This window comes from Ostrea edulis, chromosome 4 (genome assembly GCF_947568905.1).
Source record: "Ostrea edulis chromosome 4, xbOstEdul1.1, whole genome shotgun sequence".
Taxonomy (NCBI): Eukaryota; Metazoa; Mollusca; class Bivalvia; order Ostreida; family Ostreidae; genus Ostrea; species Ostrea edulis.
In genome coordinates this window covers 63093325-63116362 of record NC_079167.1, presented here as the reverse complement: position 1 = coordinate 63116362, position 23038 = coordinate 63093325, and the positions used below count along the sequence as shown (strand labels likewise).

The window sequence follows — 23038 nt, the reverse complement described above, 5'->3', positions numbered from 1 at the left end:
TTATTAATTTTGATATAAAAGATTGTTTTTGAATGCAGTTTCTGCTAAGGTTGTTCAGTACGTGTAAAGCGTATTTTGATTGGTCAGTTTTTCTGTACTTTGTTATTTTGATATACAGGAGTATTTGTGACGTAGTTTCAGTGTTCACAGCATAGCATTTTAATTAGGAATGGCAATCGGTTACAGAATTGTTAACTGCAATGCATTGCACCCAATTAAAGGGACTGATTCACGATTTTTCCCCAAATTTTGTTTTTCACTTTAAATGATCAAAATTTACAGTTTAATGTTTAAAAGGTTTCACACACAAAAAAGATTATATATTATAATGACAGAAGCTCATTATAGAGTTTATTATTTGTTTTGAAAACAAAGATTGAAGTGCGTTATTGCCTACAATGTTTTCAAAATAGATATCGATCCAAGTTTATATATCACAATTCAAGTATATGTTAGATAATGTGTCATTTAAAAGTAAAATTTGTGACTGTACAAAATTAAGATGCTTTAAATTACAAAATTAATATTTCACTGGTTCAAATTTGTTTGTAAACATAAAGAGACCTGAATCTTTGTTTACATAATAGAGGTAAGGTTAAAATGTTGCTCTTAATTATCCTTGCATTCAGAAGGCCCAAATTTTGGTTGTCAAGATTAAATGAGTTATATTCTTAATTTGAAACAGAAAAATATATTTTTCAAAAAACGTGCACCAGTCCCTTTAACCAGATCAAAATACTAAGTATATATATATTATCTCGAGTAAACAAATAAATTTTATTTCACCACAACATATATAAATTCATTTTAACTTTCAGGAAAAAACACAAAGCATTCAAATTGATCAAGGTATTAAATACATACAGCAAAAGATCCATGCAGTTTACATGACCTTATCATTAGCAGTGAATTTACAAATTTTCTTAAGAAATATAATTTGATCAACCACTGAGGAAAGACAACTTTGCAAAGATAGAATCTAGCACAATATCGACCACTGCACACCTCTGTTCAGTTTTTGCCATCCAATTCTCACTCGGGAATATTTCCAAGCATGTGATACTGGAGTAGGCAGCATGTTCAATGAAGGGGAGGGGTTAAGATGCACAGTAAAATTAGCCACACAATATCATTAACACTACGCAATGACAATTATGTTATCATTCATGCATGATTGCTGCGCCGGCAATATATCATGGGAGTACTGTATATACATTTACTTATATAATATTCCTTGGACATAGTTGAAGGTAATATGGAATCCAGATTCCACCCATAGGAACACCTTTCACGAAATTCTCAGTGGCTACATATTGCTAGCAAAGACTACTAGATACAGGGAAATAGTTGCTCGTTTTATTTTCATAAGCAGGCAAATTTAAAACTAGGTGAATCAGTTTTCTCTCTTTATCCCTCTTTTAAGACAAATGTGTCTAGGCAAATTTCAAATGGGGTGTAATTGCCTGTAAGTGTAGAGGGGCGAAAATATTTAATGGTGCCTGTATACAGTCTCTTCTAAACTCCTTTACAACATCCTGGGAACCTTGTGATCTCCGATTCTGTATAATCAATATCCAACAAATCATTTTATGATAATTATCTTTATTATGCATGTCATTACAATTTAATGTGTGCATGTACTCGACAAATTAGTACAAGTTCAAGCTGAAAAGCTAAATTTTTTGTAGTGAGCAGAAGTTGTGCTTAGAAGACAAACATATAACTACATGTATAAAGAAATTCTGATCTTACCATTCAAAAGTAAATCATAATGTGCTGTTTACAATCTCCAACCACACTGGAAAATAATATACAGGAAGAAGCATTGTAAATATTATGCTAGCAAAGATCCCTTACAGTGAACCGTGTTACAGGAAGGTTAATCACAGTTGAGCAAAGAGTGAAACAAACTTTATATATCCTATTCATCAACTTCTCGTTTATTAATTGAGAGTACCATAATCATAATGTTGAGTTGTCAACACAAGAAAAAAACCCAAAGGGACAGAATTCACTCGAGAGAAGCATTTGGAATAGCCACAGTTCTCTTCACCACAATACGTAGAAAGAAGAAAAGAACCATTGGCACAGTAGATACCTTAATAAGTGATAATTTAATATTCCCCATAATCACAAGAAGTTTCTCTCATGAAATCGAAATTCTTCCTTTTATTTATCTATTACTATAAATGTAAATCATTATATAAATTTAAGTACTTCAAAGTAAAGCACTCGGGGGATTTGTAAATTGATACTTAACAGCAATTTCACAAAATCAAACACTTGTATACTGGTAGTATAAGAAAATCTACAATATCCATTGATAAAGGTGAAACAAAAGTTCCTTGTAACTATGATTAATACTAACTAACCAAGGGTCTCATTATATGAAGTTCTGGACCAAGATACAATTCTTTAGTAAAAAATTTTTTACATATATTGCCAAGCTTCTAACATAACTGCTTGATAAGACTCGAGATAACTGTTTTACACCTGCGGCACTATTCCACATCTCCTAACTCTCACTCGCGAGTCATACCTATAGAACAAAACCCACCCACTCCAATCAAATCAATTCATAACTGATGAGTGCCAAGTTTTCTAGATTCAAAACATTATGCATCATTTTCTTTTTCCTTAATGCAATGAAAACATTTTGCACTCTTTTTTTTTATATTTCATTTTTTCAAGGAATCTGAGGTTGAAGTAAATATTTGAATCTCAAAAGATCAATCTCTATTAAAATGAATAAATGTGATGATCGATGTATAATCGCTAAATTTACTAGCTGTATTTACTAGCTTTGTGGGTGGAGATACTGCTTTCCACTAGATCCAATTCATTTAACCCCCCACAAATCAACAGACTGTGTATGTAGCTGTTTTTAAATACTGACTTCTAAACAGAATTTTGAAGATGCAGTGGATTATGCCTTTAATTTTTTTGGTTAAAACATTACCTGTACTTCTGTTCAGTACTAAGGTAACAAAAGTATAACATTAAGATACTTTGTTAATAGCAAATATCTATAAAAAGAACACCATATAGCTGTGTATAAAATGGATGTAGTATCACTATAAAACAAACATCAAGCAAAAAAAAAATAAAGCAATACATACAAAACAAAATATTTCTTTAACTTCACAACAAAACACACATATACTTTTCAATAAAGTTCAAAATTCTTCCAACTGGAATTTCCTCATAAACTCAGTCCAACATGCAATGAAGTCCTCATTCAAACTTCTGAAACAAACAAAATGTAAACTACAAAAACAGCAAAAGTAGGCGGGGCATCACAACATGACATTTTGTAAAACCTACTTCAGAGCTGGATGAGGACAGTTAACTAATGAGTGTATAAAACAAATCATGAATAGCAGACCAAGTGCAATTAATATACATGTATGTGAACAATAACTAGACAATCTTTAAATAATCTAACACTCTAAATGTCTTGACTAAACATGTAAGAGACTTTTGCTAGACAGTCACGAAAAGAAGCCACTTCCTCAAACATCACTGTCAATGTGTGGTGTTCCAGCTTTCTTAATCATCCTGCAGACTTGTATAATGCTTGCAATAATGAAGAGTGGGTAGTTCAGCAGATACAGAAGTAATGGACTCTCATCTCAAAAGCAATTTCCATTAATATTTTTTTTAAAAAGAGTTCAATTCACATGCGTAAACCAAATCAGACACTTGGCATGCGAAGATGTGGATTATGGATAAAGGACCCAGAGATAATCTTTGTGTCTGCTACCTGTCTCACATTATAAAGTCATTTTAATAATGGACTTCTGTGATGACATCTGTTTTACATGTAATATTATACATTTATGTATGAAATTCTTGAAATTGTGTAAAATATGCAAACTTTTGACCAAAATTTTGTAACCCTCCCCCTCCCCATCTCTAATCCAATTTTTCTATTAATAGGCTAAAAGAGCATTGATGGCCATTTGATAATCAGTAAAAACACTTTGTATCCTGGACTGGAACAATACAGAAATATCTATGACTATCAGGGTATGCGTGATCTGAACAAAGTAACAAAGATGAGATGTCCATTACTCCTGCATATTAACTCGATGGATGAAATCTTTGGTGTGTATAATTACATATAAGTTTCACCTTTGCATCTATGAAGAAAATTCAACACAACCCAACTTTTCATATGACTGCAAATTTACAGGGCTTAATTATACCATTCGTGAAGCTAGTCCTTTACAATATTCTATGGCGTTTATAAGCAAAATGTCTGAATCTTAGTTTAACATTAATATGGATGATAATTACAAAATGAATTATATCAATAATGAGAGGTGATTGATACAAAAGGTCCAGAGGCCACAATGCTCACCCGAGTCAACTGATTGGAAGGAACTCACAAATTTGGAGCTTGAAGGGGTGGGATGGTTTTCAACAGATTTGAATACACACTACATGATGTCACTTCCATTCTATTCTTTTCATGTGAATGAACCCAAGCTCTGAACATGACCTTGAATTTCCACTCAATAAAAATATGCACATCATTTTGACAAATTGTAGTCTGTGAACATGACCCTGAATTTCCACTCAATAAAAATGCACATCATTTTGACAAATTGTAGTCCTTGTTAACATTATAATGAAATAAAACCCTTTTCTAGACCTATAATATATAGTTTTATTTATATAATTTTGACCCAGTAGCTCTAACAATTTTATTCAATTCTCCCCTCAAAAAGGATTTTCGTGTAGTCCTTAAAACAAGAGTACTTTGTGCCAAGTTTAGTTGAAACTGACTTGGTGCTCTTGAAGAAGTAAAAAACAACATAGAGAGATAGCAAATGTCTGAGAAGACAGACAATATGATCAGAATTGTGGCTCACTTGAACTCTTGTCTCAAATGAGCAAGACATAAAGTCCACAACTCAACAGAACATTTCTACATTGTACATTATGAACTAGATTCTAATTCACATTAAAAACCAGTGAGGTATTTGATATTTCACATAACTATTCACACACAGTAATAATTAACACAATAATTGAATGAAAAAATTATAAAGAATTAACACATCATTAAGCTTTCATTTAAATAGAAAAATTTGGAAACAAGTAAAAGAAAACAATTTCATGAACAAATATTTCAAAACCTCACAACAAGGATCACATTGCATGAATAAATACATGTAAGTTCAACACAACTACAAACAATATATAAAAATACATATATATATATATATATATATATATATATATATAAAAGCACTAAAGTTCGCTATATATATATATATTTGTGTTCTCCATTTAACACCCCCCCCCCCCTAAAATAAGAGGTTTGGAAAAACAAACTTTTTTTTATCACCCATGAGTGTTGGAAAAATAAATCTATGGTACTAGTTTTTCCAAGCCTGCAATAGTGCATCCAATGTTTCCCAAGAGAAAAATTATGTGAAAAATAGTCACAGTGTGTCAAAATACCGAAAATGGTGGCAAAAAGTCATGTTATGATGTCATAATTCCAGTTATTTCTATCAAATTGACAACTGATAGCATCAGGATTCACTTAATTCTGAAACAATGGCATGAATGTCAATTTGGGTGGGCAAATAGAACCCTTATATAAGTATTGCATGTACAGGCTTTCAAGTGACATTTTGCAAAAAATAAGGGCCCTTTTTAGGGCAAAATTATCAAAAAATAAGGGCCTTTTTAAGGATTTTTAAGACAAAAATAAGGGTTAAATCAACAGGAAAGAAAAAATGTTTTACTCACCATTTGTAAGAGCAATAATACAAAAACTAATTACCCACTCAGAAGATCATACCAGTGGTCATCAACAGCCATATTCGGCATTCAGCACAAACCATGATATAATTCAGGTGGACTCCCATGCCTCACAATCAATGCTGAATATAGCTGATAACCATCAAGATGTCTTCTGAGATGTACATTTAATCAACATAATCATTTTCTGAAAGTATACTAAGACTAAATTTAATAAATTCCAACACTTACTTTATGTCAAATTTATTTAAACTTTCAAAATTTGAAAATGTAGGAATTTCAACAAAAAATTAGGGCTTTTTTAGGATTCTAAAGCTCAAATAAGGAAAATAAGGGCTGTTGTAGAAAAATAAGGAAAATAAGTGCCCACTTGAAAGCCTGCATGTAGTTGAGGGTAACATTGAAAATTTTCACTCCGAGAAAACCATTGTCAACTGAGGCAGAGTCTGTGAAAGTTGGTCTGGGGAAAAAAAGATTTCATATCTATTGCAGTAATTTGGAGGCAGCTTGACCACAGAAAAACATTGTTGCAGATCACTGGATTAAATTTTGGTGACTGTCCAAACTGTAGATGCCATCGATAGCAGCTGTATTACAGGACTCTGTGCATCCAGTACTTTGGGTGTGTTGCAGTACAAAACATTATATTTACATTTTCTATGTGTAACAATTCAAAACACGAAATTTATATTTTGAATGTTTTTGATGTCTATACAAATTGTAATGATAGGCACTTCCCCATGAATGCACAGCAATTCTGAATCTTGATAAATATAGTAGAATGTAAATAGTAAAAAATACATTTCATTTTGAAATTACGTGAGGGTATGAACTGCAATGCTGCACGTTGAGTGTATCCACTAATTTGGGTGTTACAGTTCAAAACATTGTATACTAACTTATTCAAGTGTGTTGCAGTTCAAAACACTAAAAGATGTGTTACAGTACAAAACACTGTATTGATGAATTCAGGTGCATCACAATTCAAAACACGAAATTGGGTGTATTACAGTTTAAAGCACAGTGTATCCACTAATGGGTGAATAACATTCAGAAACAAGTCAGCCCCCCCCCCCCCCCCCCCCCCCCCCAAAAAAAAACTTCAACAAGAATTTTGTAAATATCATGAACATCTCTTCTTTGTACTATTTCACCCAGGCTTGTAAAAATATATAAGTGGCAAATAATGCATATCCAGAGAGGTTTTATTTCAGGTTTAAATTCATGTATTTTCCTATTAAATACAGAGTAAAACATTGTTGTTTACGATATCTATACCTGTTTTGCCTCTCCAACATCCACAAATACCCGGTAATACAAAAGAGTCCATTACTCAACTATACTGGTGTTTTGTAGCAAATCTGTCGAGCATTTTTCAGCATAAAAAATAACTGTTATATACATGCATGACATAATTTACATTCAACAGAGGGAGAGAGAGAAAAATTGATGTTCTGTTCTGTTGGTACAGTGAATATAGGATTTTATTTATCACTGGATTGGTTACAAGATTCCGTTCCAGCATGGCACTATCCACATTACAGACTTGTGAAAAGTTGTAGATGACAAGTATACACTCCAACAGTGTAATGCACATGATAAATATATATATATAGACTGTGTATATAATAGTACATACAATAATGTCTACATACATCAATGTACCTGGAAGACCTTAATGCAAAGCTAACTGATATGTACAGTGCAAAACTGAAATACTACTCAAAGCTAGGACAACCCTTTAGAAATTCTTTAAAACTACAATGTAATACATAAAATGTCTTATAATTTTACTACAGGCTGTTTTGAATTTGCATATATTACCTAATATAAAATAAAATACAACTAGGTTTCACTTACAGGTACTTTGGCACAATTGTGGATAAATGAAGATTACGGGCAAAAAATAAACTGCACAAACAACCAATAAGATCTGAATGCACCACCAGTGTTGTACCATTACATAACGTGTAATAAATGTAATACGTAATAAATTGAAATACATATGATGAATTATGTTTTACATGACAATATAACTATTGAGTCAAGTCATTTGCGAGAATCCTCTCTCTCAATTGTGATTTAAACTCTTGTTTTTCATTTAATACATCCTTCAATGTGAATCACTTCCAATTTCCTGTTCTCGCAAATTAACTCTAAATGACTATTACACCAAATCAAGTACCTTCCTATTATAAAGAATCTACCGTATTGTATAACTGTATATCTACAGTATTGTATATCTCCAGTATTGTATAAATTGTACATGCATATGGCATGCAGAGCTGTCCATGTGAAATGGGTTATACATTTTATCCCATAAAATAATGTGTACAGGTATAGATAAATGCCCAGCTTCATGTATGCTGTCTTGATTTGAATACAGTTAGGTTTTCATGATATACTTACAAATGAACTTCACACACACTACAAAAACAGTAGGGACAGATAGCAATAGCACTGCGTTGTAAGCATAGCACCAGTGGATTTCTCCACGACAAAATCCTGAACACATTTCATCAATTGACCATACAGAAAAAAATAACGCAAAATCTCGGGAAAAACTCAGCCAACAAAAAGCAGGTGCTAAAATGTTATTCTCTAAATATGAGTAATGATGAGCAAGAAGGACAGGAGTATTTGTGACTTAATTACTGAGACTAAAATTTGTATCACAGAATCTATTAGTGGACTCTACACATCCACACATGTATTATCTCTTTCGGGTTCAGAATACACCACCCTTCCCTCATCAGTCGAAGAAATGGGGTGTCCCTCCCCCTCAGGAGAGTGAATCGTAACCCGCACCTCTTTCGGTTTGTTTTTCTGGATCCTTGCCATATCCTCCTCAGAAAAAGTCCGCTCCTGCTGAGCTATGTGGAGAAAGCTTGGATCCTCTTCAGCTCCATTTTCCGGAGTACTTGGATCAAACTCAGCCTCATCTTCTGTCATGGATTCACTGAGGTCAATATATGGGACTTCCTTTGTGGCCTTTACAATCCTTCGACAATAGGAATCTTCTAAATTGTTTGGGCTCTGCTCATGTTCTCTGATATTGAAAAAAAAAATCAGTTTATACACATTCCTGCCTGTCATTAATTCATCAATAAAATCCAGAATAAAAATTCCCTAGATTGTCTGTTTAATGCAGGAAAATCAAATTACCTGGAGATAATCACTTATAATTGATATCTACCAGTATACCTGTTGGTAAGACAGTCGGGGGGGGGGGGGGGTGGGTGTTGGGTGTTGTTGTGTTGAACTATCATTAGCAAACAAGGCTAGGAAGGTTGGACTGAGATTTTAGAAGCTATGCATGGCAAATCAGAGAGGGATCCTATCTGTCATGTGTCATAATTGGAGAGGAACTTGTTATGTGTGGCAATCAAAAAGGGATCTTATATGTGACAGTGACAGTAAAATTTCACCCGTTATTGATAGCATAATAGAATCCTTCATAAGTACGAGTGTGGAATTGGGAAATTCCACTGAGGGGACAAGACTCACAGTCTAGGATGAGGCTTTGCAGAGTCCTAGACAGCAAATATTGTCCCGCAAGTGAAATTTTCCAAATAATGAAGGATTTTTTTCCTCAAATTTTATCTACAGTTTAGTGCATTAATTCAGGAGCTTTCAGAAGATTTACAGTCATCAAATTCCTCATTTGAACTTAAAAGCAAAAACTAAATAGACAGTCAGAAAAAGGCATACCGGGAAATAGTTTACACTTTATGTTTCGCTATTAAATTCAATGTTGCCCCTCACAAAGCTACATCAAATAAAAATTTGAAAACAATACAAATTAAAATATCTAGGAGGCTATATCAGTGCACGACAGGAAAATCTCACATGGGTCATGTCAGTCTTACACTGGTAGACTGTCACAGCTGTGTGGCAGTGGGATTTTACCTGTTATAAATAAACAGGGCTGTCACAGCTGGGATGACAGTGGGATTTCATCTGTTATCAATAGAAAGGGCAGTCAGTTTGGTGTAGCAGTGAGAGTTTACTCGTTGTAAATAGACAGGGCTATCACAGCTGGGCATGGCAGTGGGATTTTACCTGTTATAAATAGACAGGGCTGTCACAGCTGGGCATGACAGTGGGATTTTACTTGTTATAAATAGACAGGGCAGTCACAGCTGGGCATGGCAGTGGGATTTTACCTGTTATAAATAGACAGGGCTGTCACAGCTGGGTGCGACAGTGGAATTTTATTTGTTATAAATAGACAAGGCAGTCACAGCTGGGCGTGGCAGTTTACCTATTATAAATAGACAGGGCTGTCACAGCTGGGTGTGGCAGTGGGATTTTTACCTGTTATAAATAGACAGGGCTATCACAGCTGGGTGTGGCAGTGGAAGTGGGATTTGCAACTGATCAAAGGTCACACTCCTCCTTCTTGGCTTCCATGGTTTGGATCTAGATCTAAAACAATAAATTCGACATACAATATATGAATCAAAGCAGATCCAAACAACCTAGTCCAAAAAAAATTAATCAATAGTTTCTCAGGCTGGAAATTTTTCATACTGTAAAAGTATTTCACAGCATTAAAACTTCAGCCTTTACTACATTGTGACAGTTCACAATGGTTTTAATTGCAAGCTCAGAGAATAACAAACATAGTAGTTTTGTAACATATTTTTTTTAGTATAACAAGAGGCCCACAGGCCTTACCTGTCACCTGAGTATTAGGTCAAAGTATCACCAGCCCCAAGAGCTGCAAAATATATAATTTTTCTGTTCTGCATAGCTAAGCTAAATTGTAAAAATATGCTATTACAGTATGTATGATAGTTTTGTATGTAACTTTAACCATAGTCATTGATAAAATTAAAACTAAGTTTAAGATTTTATCAAAATAAAAATTTCTGTTCTATTGAACATACAGCATTAAATAGAAATCCATTTTTGTACGGGAAGACACTAATGTAATTTTGCTTCATTCAGAGCCTCTGGATAGGTTTTCTAACACAAATATTAATAACAAAAGTTTACAAACCTTATTTTTTTTCTGTCATCAAAACAGTACATCACAATTTTATAGCAAAAATTTTCGACACCAAAACGAAAGCTAGTATTGCTTTAAAACAAAAATGGCCCCCAAAATACCCATATTGATGAATTACTTTACATAATATATGTAATATCAACACGGTATGACTATTTGGCCCCACCCTGGTGTCAAAACTCCAACCCCAGGATCATATGATTTACAATTTTGGTAGATGCCTTCCTGTTCTGCATGACTATACACATAGTTTTTCTTGCACATAGAAGATTTTTGAAAATTGCACATGTGCGGTTGTAGAAAAGAAGATTTTTAAAAATTTATCAATTTTTGGCAGTTTTTGCCCCGCCCCTAAGGCCCTGGTGGTGTGGGAGTTCTGAAATTTACAATTTATGTCCCCCTTGTCCCAAAGATGTTCCATACCAAATTAGAAAAGAATATGAAGAGTAGTCATCAAGAAGTTAAAAATGTTCAATTGTCAATGCATGGCAGATGACGACGAACATAGACCAATAGCAATCGAGTAACACAGGTGACCTAGAAAAGGAAAGGTCACTGCTGAACATAATAATCACGTCTTCAATTCAATCATCATGTCACCAAGTTTGAAGTGTTTTGTGGTAGACATAATATTCTTGGGTAGACAGAAAATGGTTAAATCTCACTATATCATACATAAATAGAGAGCAATTATTCTCTGTAGATAAGATGTGCTTAGATTCATAACAACACAGTACAAATTCTCATTTGTACAATTTTCATTTCTCATTCTTATGTCTTATGAAAACAATTGACTTAGTGTTGGTGACTTAGACACAGAAGGAATTTCACTGTTTCATGAGTGATGTCCCTATGTAAATACAAGCTACTGATAATATTTACTTCAATTATTCAAATATTCCAGTCTTAATTATAGAATCAAACTTGAGTCCCATTTTCATTTAGAGTTATCTTTCTTTCCTTAACATGTTACATCTTAAGCTGTCACATGTAATTAAACATATTTAATTTCTAGGCTCCTAGTGTCTATACCTAGAAAATCAATATATGCACCCAGGGGTGCATAAGCCGAGTTGCATGGGATACATTGTAAAGTCAGGAATGATGTGGCATATTCATAATTGTGAAGAACTAATTTCAGCTTTAAACTTTTCAAGTTACTGTCCAGAAACCATATTTGTCTGAAATTTTCAATCTATTTTTGGTCACTGTGACCTTGACCTTTGACCTTTTTTCTCCAAAATCAATAGGGGCCTTGCTTTGCTGGTATCTAACAATATAACCAAGTTTCCTTTGATTCAAATTAAAAATTTCAAGTTATTCTCCAGAAACTATTTTTTCTTTTTGAATTTTAAATCTATTTTCGGTCACTGTGACCTTGACCTTTGACCTTTTTTCTCCAAAATCAATAGGGGTCTTCCTTACCTAGTACCCAACACTATCTCAAAGTTTCATTTGATTCGAATTTAAACTTTCTGAGTTATCATCCGGAAACCAAATTTTTCTGAAATTTTCATTCTATGTTCGGTCACTGTGACCTTGACCTTTGACCTTTTTTCTCCAAAATCAATAGGGGCCTTGCTTTGCTGGTATCTAACAATATAACCAAGTTTCCTTTGATTCAAATTAAAAATTTCAAGTTATTCTCCAGAAACTATTTTTTTTTTTTTGAATTTTAAATCTATTTTCGGTCACTGTGACCTTGACCTTTGACCTTTTTTCTCCAAAATCAATAGGGGTCTTCCTTACCTAGTACCCAACAATATATCAAAGTTTCATTTGATTCGGATTCAAACTTTCTGAGTTATCATCCGGAAACCAAATTTTTCTGAAATTTTCATTCTATTTTCGGTCACTGTGACCTTGACCTTTGACAATTTTTCTCCAAAATCAATGGGGGTCTTTCTTACCTGGTACCCAACAATATATATACATCAAAGTTTCATTTGATTAGATTGTAAACTTTTCGAGTTATCATCCGGAAACCAATTGTTGACGCCCAACCGCCCGCCCGCCCGCATCACCAAACCAATAGCCGAGTTCAACTTCGTTGCAACTCGGCTAAAAATATGATAATTGAGTTTACAGAAAAGTATCTCACCATGGACATGACATTAAAACCATCGAAATGTATTCTCATTTTCCAGCTTTCATTAAGGTATTCAATGTATAATGACCATATCTCATATCTAACAAGAGGCCCAAGGGCCTAGAATCGCTCTTCTGATAAATTGTACAACCCCACCATTTGTATTCTTAGCCTCTTAGTATTCTAAATCTTTAGTTAAATCCTAAGAATTCAAAAAAAGTAGGTCAATGTGACCTACTTTTTGGTTTACACATTTTGAGAACCCAAGAAATATCAACTGACAAAGTTTGATGATTTTAAGCCAATTAGTATCTGAATATTGAAATATAGCTGTCAAATTCCAATCGTAGGTCATGGTGACCTACTTTTTGGTCAGCGAACTCCGAACATGCAAGACCCATCAACTGACAAAGTTTGATGACTGTAGGTCAAATAGTATCTGAAATATATAAATATAGCCGTCCAATTCCAAAAGTAGGTCAAGGTAACCTACTTTTTGGTCGAAACCCTTCGAACATGCAAGACCCATCAACTGACAAAGTTTGATGACTAGGTCAAATAGTATCTGAAATATATAAATATAGCCGTCAAATTCCAAAAGTAGGTCAAGGTGACCTACTTTTTGGTCGACACACTCCGTAGACTCAAGATGCATCAACTGTCAAAGTTTGATGATTGTAGGTCAATTAGTGACTGAAATATATAAATATAACTGTCAAATGCCAAAAGTAGGTCACAGTGACCTACTTTTTGGTCGATACACTCCAAAGACTCAAGATGCATCAACTGACAAAGTTTGATGATTGTAGGTCAAATAGTGTCTGAAATATAGTAATTTAGCTGTCAAATACCAAAAGTAGGTCACGGTGACCTACTTTTTGGTCGACACAAACCGAAGACTGAAGACGCATCAACTGACAAAGTTTGATGATCCTAGGTTTTACAGTGCCCAAAATATGCATCTAAAATTGAAAATGTGAAATTTGAATCTCTGCCAAATTCAAAAAGTAGGTCACTGTGACCTACTTTTTTATAAATATGTTTCAAGGCCTCAAGATGCATCAACTTACAAGATTTGATGATTCTAAACCTCTCGGTATTTGAAATAACAACTTAAAATATATCTATAAATGATAAGCCATAAAATTCAGAGAGTAGGTCACAGTGACCTATTTTTCAGTTGACGCATTTCAAGGTCCCATGATCCACCAACTGACAAGTTTTGATGATCATAGGCTTCAAAGTGTCCAAGATATGCATCAAAATTAATTTTAAAATAAATACCTGCAAAATTCAAAAAGTAGGTCACCGTGACCTACTTTTGAGACAACTTGACACAAGGTCCTAAGATGCATCAACTGTCAAAATTTGATGATCCTAGTCCTTATAATGACTAAAATATCAAAGATTTAAGGAAATATAAATTTAGGTCAACTTTGAAGTGACCTTGAGACCACGCCCTTTGCCCCAGGGTAATGCCTTGAACAATTTTTAATCTACAACATATCCTCATCCTTATGTGTAAGTTTGGTGATAATCTGCCCAGTGGTTCTTGAGAAGAAGATTTTTTAGCAACCACTACTTTTGTTTGTATTTTCCTGATTATCTCCCCTTGTTAAAGGGTCACATCCCTCTATTTAGTATGTATGAAAGCCCTTGGGCCAATGATACCCTGTAACAAATTTGAAAAAAATTGGCCAAGGGGTTCTTGAGTTATAGCCCTTTTTCTAAAAAGTTTACGCACACCGCACAAATGGCCATAGCATTAGCTCTTTGAGCCTTTGGCTCAGAAGAGCTAATAAATAGATGGTGGAATATTTGTAATCATGGTATCATTTTGAAGGGTTCATCAAATAAAAATAATCCACCTTAGGAATTTTCAAAATTTTGTTTACTGCTTGATTTATTTCACCTAGTATTTAACATTGAAGTATATGGGAAAGGCATGTTTTATTACAATATTTTAAAAACAAATTATATTTTCATACTATTCTCTTGGTAGAAAGTTACATACACTTTCTTTTTATGAAAATATGAGATAAAATTAATCATTGACCAAACACATTTTTAGAAAATTAGATTTTTCTTATTTTTACAAATGGCAGACAACTCTTCCAAAAAGTCTTAAGTGCAAAAAGGTCAGCTTCTAATCATTTATCAGTCACGTGAATTTCATCTGCTTCACTTTCATCATTATTTAACAATAAACTTTTATGCATGGAATATCTTAAGTGCAGTGGAACTCCTCAATATCTGCCCCCCCCCCCCCTCTCTCTCTCTCTCTCTCTCAAAATCGGCCAATTTGAAAGTCCCGGTAAAAGGCATATTAACCCCTTATACAGAAATTCTCATAATACTGGCCATCCCTGAAAACCTGCAGGTTTTTTTTTCCTTCTTATTATCATTAATAAACATGGGACATATTTCCTATATAAAAAAAAAACTGCCAGAGCTGTGATCATGCAAAAAACCATGTATTCAAATCCCGATGGCCAAAGGTGTTAATCAATGACATACAGCTCAAGGGGACCTCGCTTCTGTTTGCTTATCACCTGGATGAATTAAATAAGCGACAAGATTATTCCACATGATGGAATTGGTTTTTTTTTTACACAGATATTCAAGATTACTTTGCAACACATTGTGAAACAGGGTGTAAATGTTATTATACAACAAAGTAAAGGCATCTGGGTTTAATAGGTTTCCTACATACTTAAAAAAAATCTGGGGGCAGAATTTAAGTACAGCAATTGAGAATAAAAAGTAAATTTACTAAATGAATCACTACCTGGTATATGTGTTTCCGTTTTTAAGTGTTCCTGTTTTTAGTGTTTCCATTTTTAGGTAAATCATCATGGAAATCAATTTCAGAAATTGAACCTAAATATATTCTTTTTTTGCCTTATGCAATGAAGAGTTAAGAGAATGAAAGAAGCAAAAGCAAGCTCACATACCCCCGAGCTCCCACATTGCTTGACAATGCTTCACATAATGAATGGTAATGCTATGCATTATTGCAAGAACAGGACAGAAGGGCTCGAAATTCCAAGTACAAAAGGGGCAAAACTCCAAGAAAAATTACTGAATCAGAATTTCCTAGATATATGCACATCTACACAATGTGTCCATATTAACTACAAAGTTTCCTGAAGGTCTTGGAGGAATTGCACTGAGAAAAACAGGTCAGATGGGCTCGAAATTCTAAGTTCAAAAGAGGCATAACTCCAAGAAGAATTATTGAATCAGAATTTCCTGGGAACGTACATATTTACATGGTATGTCCTTATTAACTACAAAGTTTCACAAAATTCTGTTCAGCGGTCTCAGAGGAGTTGCGCTGACAAGATAGGGACTGCGGACTGACAAACCGACGAATCAAAAACATACCCTCCAAAACTTTGTTCCGTGGAGTATAATGAAAATGTACAATAGTAGTTGCTGTATCGAGCCTTACTTGCAGTCTGTACATAATGAATTACATTTAATTACCTCGCATCATTTATTGGTAATTGGTTTATGGTTTGTGTGCACTTACAGGTAACAGGCAGTCAGTTTAATTACAAAGAAGTAGGTACAGTTTCTACAGTCATCTGGCCCAAAATATTGATGATTTCACTTGGAGCTAAAATCCTGGCATTCAATTAAGGAATAGTTTAGCAAACCCAAAATTCACTCAGTTTGATCAGCAAAATGATCTGTGTCATATGACGAGAGCTTGAAGTTGGCATAAAATTGCAAAAATGCCATTTTCAATGAAAATATCCACAAATTCAGGTGGTTTTCCTTTTAGAAAACATACAGCGCATGCGTCGAGCAAATTCATATTGAAGCATGTTTTTCATCTCAAAATAATACACAATATATATCATTTTCATTTTGCTCGACAAATGCGCACATCTTTTCCTGAGCAATAATTTGTATGACATTTGACAGTTTTCAGGCTTATTTTGAGAAAAAGGCGGGAAATGTCTTATTCATGATGTCATAATGCTATCCATTTAGGACTATCATTCTGATTTTGTTGACATAGTATACCTGGCATTTATTTTACTTTCTTAAAACGCTGATTAAGGTTAATTCCAGACACATTTTATAGAGAGAAATTTTTTGGGCCTTTTTATGTATACAACCGTACCTTGTTCTTAAAGAATTATATGTACATGTACTTTCATTATTTCAAGCAGACATATGTTAAGTTTTCTATTAATTTGACCAGAGACTGACCATCCCTCTAAACCAGCCACTTTCCTCAATCCAACAGCTGGCTAGTATTGAGGAATTTCACTGGTTTTTTTCACTGTTATAAAACAAATATAACCTTATGCACATTCATCTTTAAAAAAAATGACTATGTCTCAATTTCATTTTTGCCCCAAGTTAAGCTATCTACACTACATGAGGATGCTAGCATATAAGTTTCACAAACAATATCATGATATTCTTGAGAAGATTTTAAAAGAATTTTCCTACACTTCCCTATGTAAAACTTAAACCTCTCCTGTGGATACATCCTAGCCACATGACTCATGACGTGAACAAACTTTAATCTCTACTACATAAGGATACTTACACCTTAATTTGTTATCATCTACCTATGTGGATTTTCAAAAAAAATTCTAATATAATCCTGTATAAGACTAGTTCGGACTCCTACAATAGCACCACCCTAGCTCCATAGATCTTGTTGTGAATGAAACAGAATCTACACTACATGAGGATCTTTGCATACAAATTTGACATTACACAACTGTGATTCCTGAAAGAAAAAATTTAAAAGGATTTTGACATATATTTCTATGTAAGACTTGGAACCTGTGTTGTAGTTCCACACTCGCCTTGATTCCTCATTACATGTGGAAGTTTTCATACAAGCCTTGGCTTTTCTGGTTCAGTGGTACTAGTGAATATTTTTTAAATACCCCCTCCCCCACTAATTTTCACTAATTTTATACTTCTTGGAAGCCCACATGACCCTTCATTAAAACAAACTTGAATCCCCTTAACCAAGAAATGCTTTGTTGCACGTATGGTTAAAATAGGCCTAGTGGTTCTTGAAAAGAAACTGATGTAAATGTGAACAATAAGAGACAAACTTCGATCAAAAAAGCTCACTTGAGCTTTCAGCAGAGATCAACTAAAAACAGTTGTTGATTAAGTTTTCGGACGCATGTTTTGCTGCACCCTCAGAAACAGCTGTGCCCTTAGTCCTCAGGTCTGACAAAAGCCATCTTCATACCCTGAGCACATGTGTAACGCTACCTTGACAGTTGATGCCGTGTTGTGTATATTATCACTTTGTTTGGATCAAAATAATTCAGGTCTAAAGATGGTGCCCTGGCTACCATGTCCCCTGAAAAAGAAAATTAAACATCAATAACAATAATTTTTTTACTTATAAAAATTATGTTCCATAACTTTATATTTACAATTTTACACAAATTCAGTCATATTTTATTTCTCTGACAAATATGGGACACATTATAGTACAACTACACAGTAAAAGCCTGTGACATCAACAACAACCTTAAACACAGACAGCTTTAAAGTCATCATGAAATCTAGCCTAGTTTCATATTCCATGAAGAGACACTTTCAATCAACTACTTTGTTTACATTAACTGTACATAAGCACATTTTTACAATTTACAACCCAACCCCTTTATACTATGTCCTGCCTTAGCTGCAAAACTGTAGCTCTCTGAGGAAAAATTGAGAAATACCAGAGATCTACAGATCCACTCCTTATAAACACCTTTGTTTATAGGGAACCCGAGATCTACAGATCCACCCCTTATAAACACCTTTGTTTATAGGGAACCAGAGATCTACAGATCCACCCCTTATAAACACCTTTGTTTATAGGGAACCAGAGATCTACAGATCCACCCCTTATAAACACCTTTGTTTATAGGGAACCAGAGATCTACAGATCCACCCCTTATAAACACTTTTGTTTATAGGGAATATTTTCTTCTGCTGACGACTGTTATATTGCTGTATTCTTGCACTCCCACCTCAAAATCTTCATATAAAAAATCTGTCACATATTTTCCCACTACCCTTGCATTGAGAGATATCATCGTACATTCATCACAGCCCCATGCAAAAAAAAATCAACAGCTTCAAATAATTTCCTTTGATGATGTAGTCATGTTAGATAGCCAGTCAAATCGGACACTATTGATTTCCATAGTCATTATATTTTAATACCTTTGCTCTATATTTAGAAACAACCCTGTCTATGTTGAACCCTCCCCCCATTACTTTTCAGCTAAACATATGGCATAAATCATTCAAATTTGGTTTATAAAATATTGATTAAATAGGTTTAAGTAATCAATGCTTTTATTACCCCCCCCCCCCCCCCCCTTAAACAAGAAAATTTAGTAAGTTTAATCATATTTCAGATGAAATAAAGTTTTCAAATTAAAATTATTATGCGGGAAAATGAAATTATAAATCAAATCCTTCTCACACATTTGAAACAGTTATATCTAGTTAATGTAAAAGTTAAAACTATAGTCAAAGTGTCAATTTCCAGACTCTAAAATTCAAACTCTCTTGAAGTTTTTCTGTGAAGCCATGGACTTTGATGGACTTTAAGTTGCAAGTTTTCAGTTTTTACAGGGCATTACATGAATATTTGTAGGCGAGTCTCAAAACAAATGTAGCAGAAAAATGTCTTTTAAAAATTTGTTATTAAGGTGGTGATGCAAGAATATAGTGATATGATATACAGACGTCAATTGTGTGCAGAAAAAGATGCACCACAAATCAAAGGTTTTTGTAAGGGATGGATCGTAGCTATCTAGTATATCCAAATTTTTATCCCAAAGAGCTACAGTTCTGCAGGCTAGTCCTGCCTGACAAGGGACTTTCAACAACTACATAAACTGGATTTGGTGCTGGAGTGCATTTTGCTTTCATGCTAATCTTAGATTGCTTTGTTGTTCACCATGCAGGGTTCAAAACAATCTAAACCAAAATCAAGGAGCATTTATTCAAGCTATCGTAGCAAGCCGAGTGCAGATCTAGGGACAATGTCCTGATGTAGTCATCCTCTGTGACCAAAACACATTTTTTCAAAGTCCATGATTATTGTGGACGGGTATATAACCATTCTGTACTTGCATTACAATATGGTATAACTTATTAGTATGTATAAATTCCTTTTAATACACTTTGAATTAAAATATATCATATATAATTATTTCCCTTTGATCAAAGCTGATTGATAAAGTATCAGCAGTGATTATTGATCAGAAAAGAAAACCTGTTAATGTTGGATATGCAAGATCAGGTTCTAACATTCCAAGTAAGAGAAAATGCTCCATTAGGGTACAAGAGAATGTTACTGTCAAAAATAATGAATTTTAAAAAATTACCAAAAGGCATGGCTGAAAATCAAAACATCATTCATTAAAATGTTCAGAATCAATCTGATGAAGTCCTCTGATATTTTAGGTACTGTCATGTAGGTACACTTTCATTGAAAAAGGAACATTTTCAGAAAATCTTCAATAAATATATCATTATAAATAAAATACCTATATCTTCAGAGCACTATGTGTATGTTTTCTATGTTAAATATAACAATGAATCACAGGCTTTATTCTCGACATACCATTTGGGGAGTGAACTTCTGTTACAAGGTCAAGGTCATCTCTACAGTTGCCACTTGCTAACATGTCGGTGTAGCGACTTAAGTTTAGATGTTTTACCTGTTGTAAATGATACATACATAATTCATGACATATATTTAAAAATAAACAATTCTTCATTACTTATAAAATATCCATACCCTAGTTATATGAATATTAAATCTATTCTGAATTTAGGACTTTCTTTGAATTGGTCAATATAGTCTTGTCTTCACCAAATTGTCACAAGCAAAAGAATTTCATAAATCATTGTACTTGATTACATGTGGTTGAAGACCAACCTCCAATCTGAAGAAGTTGTCTGATTCATCCAGAGGAATTAAAAATGCCTTGGAGAAAGCCTCTGCAAATAATTTACTTGTAAGACCTACAAAAAAAAAACCATCATGGAGACTAGACAAGAGACACTAACAACATAAAATCTCTCCGAGACATGTATTACATTCCTATTTTATTTTCCTGAAGACAAGATGTACAACTGAAAATAAGATCAGAAAATGTTCTTCACAATAAAATGAGAATAAAGCATAGACTGACATCCACCAAAATCTAATTAATTTTTTGTGTTGAATTGAAACTAAAAAGTTAATCTTTTGTCTTCTTAAAACTGTTATCTTTTAAGATGCCTTAATAACGTGTATTTAAAAAAATACATGTGGTGCAATACACGAAATGAAGGAGAGGTTTATTAATGTTGTCACCGAAAAATATGATGGGTTATGGTAATTGATCACTATACATTTACTGCTGTGTGACAAAGTCCCCCAAAATGTTGTCTATTCAAACCACAAATCATTCATACATTACATCACATCAGAAAAATGCCACCTCTTTCCTCAAAAACAAAGAATTATCAAATGAACAATAAAGAAATGTCCCAGCACTTCTAAATTTCACAAATTCAGAACAATTTTCGAAAAACGTCATGATTACTTTTTTATATTAGATTTATAGTTTACATTTAACTGACTTAAATAATGTCCTATAAAAGAATAAAAGTGCTTTTTTTCATGATATCTGTCATGGAATTGACTAATGTGATACATATATGTTTATATATTTCAAGGTGGTCATACTTTTAATGGAAAACATCTGCATCAAGTTTTAATTTAGTTCATAGAAATATTAGGTATGAAAAAGTTAATACTGGATGATAAATTTATGCAGCATACATCACTTCTTCTAGAAATACGGAAATGATACTTGCATAAATTTACAGCGTTCAACATACTGTATCGATAGGTTTGGGAATATATTTCCTCACAGTCCAATCATGTCACTATAGAGAGGGATTAAACATACAGAATGAATGTTTATTATCTTATTTGCATACTTTGTTTCGTTCTTAGACAAACTACTTTTAATACATGCTTTTCTGAGCAAGTTTCTGTATTTACATAACTCCAGGACTCAAAGCTAATACAGCAAAATCGATAATTTCTATTTACATGTATAATGTTTCAGTTTGGTTTACTTTTAAGGAGACTGGTCTGGGTGTTTGTATATCTACTACAGTCACATCATATCTAATTAATCTACATCTCACAAAAATTAGTTTGTATGTAATTTTATTTTTTCTTCAACTCATCTAGATTTCTGTTTAAAAGGGTGGGTGGGTGTAGAGGACACTGAAACTGGACATTATTAAATCACTTCACCTCTCCAGTCTCTGTATTCCAACATTTTCCTTTCCCAGAAATATTCTTCTGTCAAATTTATCTGAGGCAGAACCCTCTCCATGTAGAACTTCTCTACCATCTTTGCGCCTTGTAATATGGTTATCTTAGAAATGAAAAAAAAAAATTAATAAAGCCACCAAATATAACACAAACAATGCTACTGTTAAATTAGCATTGTAACTCATCTCTACAGACACGTTTTATTTTGGTTTTATTACCTCAGGTGTTGGTCTTAATAACAAAGTGGAAAATCACCTTCATAAATTGGCCATAAATATGTAAGGGAGTACTGGGACAATATACAATTATAACAGTTACTGATCTCTAAATCATACATGTAATGTAGCAGGAAAATGTTTCCTTTTTAACGGCAATTAAAAAGTCTTCTCAGCAGGATGTACTACATAAAACACCTGTGATTTATAACAGATAATAATATGTAAAGATCTTGCTATTCCATCATACTGTCTATCTCTCTTGTTTGAAAGTTTGTCCATAAATCCCTCTATCTAATCAGGTATATCATGACCCCTGGCACTTTGACCTGTTACCCCTTCTACTACAATGTTAAAGATCACAGCTCCAGCCTGATTATTTGTTGTTGTATTGACTTGTGTCACAAACACAGATAACTAAGTCTTCATCAGTGTCTGTAAACAACCTCCACAGGATATATATCATCAGCAAAGTTTTATCCCAACACATGCTTCTAATGATAAATCAAATTGAAGGTTTTTCTGGAATATTGATGGAAAAATTGGAAGAACTATACCTATTATCTTTCTTTCTTTTTTTTTTTTTTTTTTTTACTTAAAAT

At 33.6% G+C, this 23038-nt stretch overlaps 1 protein-coding gene across 7 annotated transcripts in view; it reads right to left on the bottom strand.

Moving 5' to 3' along the window:
- Positions 1 to 1585: 1585 nt before the first annotated feature.
- Positions 1586 to 23038, bottom strand: part of LOC125672084 (uncharacterized) — a 78385-nt gene continuing 56932 nt past the window's right edge. For 5 of the 7 annotated variants that reach the window (XM_056163382.1, XM_056163381.1, XM_056163383.1 and 2 more), the window contains 6 exons: positions 22201 to 22324; positions 20824 to 20909; positions 20506 to 20602; positions 18141 to 18231; positions 10096 to 10206; positions 8212 to 8827 (listed from right to left, as the gene is read on the bottom strand). In XM_056163382.1, the coding sequence (XP_056019357.1) occupies positions 8473 to 8827; positions 10096 to 10206; positions 18141 to 18231; positions 20506 to 20602; positions 20824 to 20909; positions 22201 to 22324 (864 nt within the window). In that variant the 3' untranslated portion in view covers positions 8212 to 8472. The other 2 variants (XM_056163385.1, XM_056163384.1) reach the window with 2 other exon arrangements.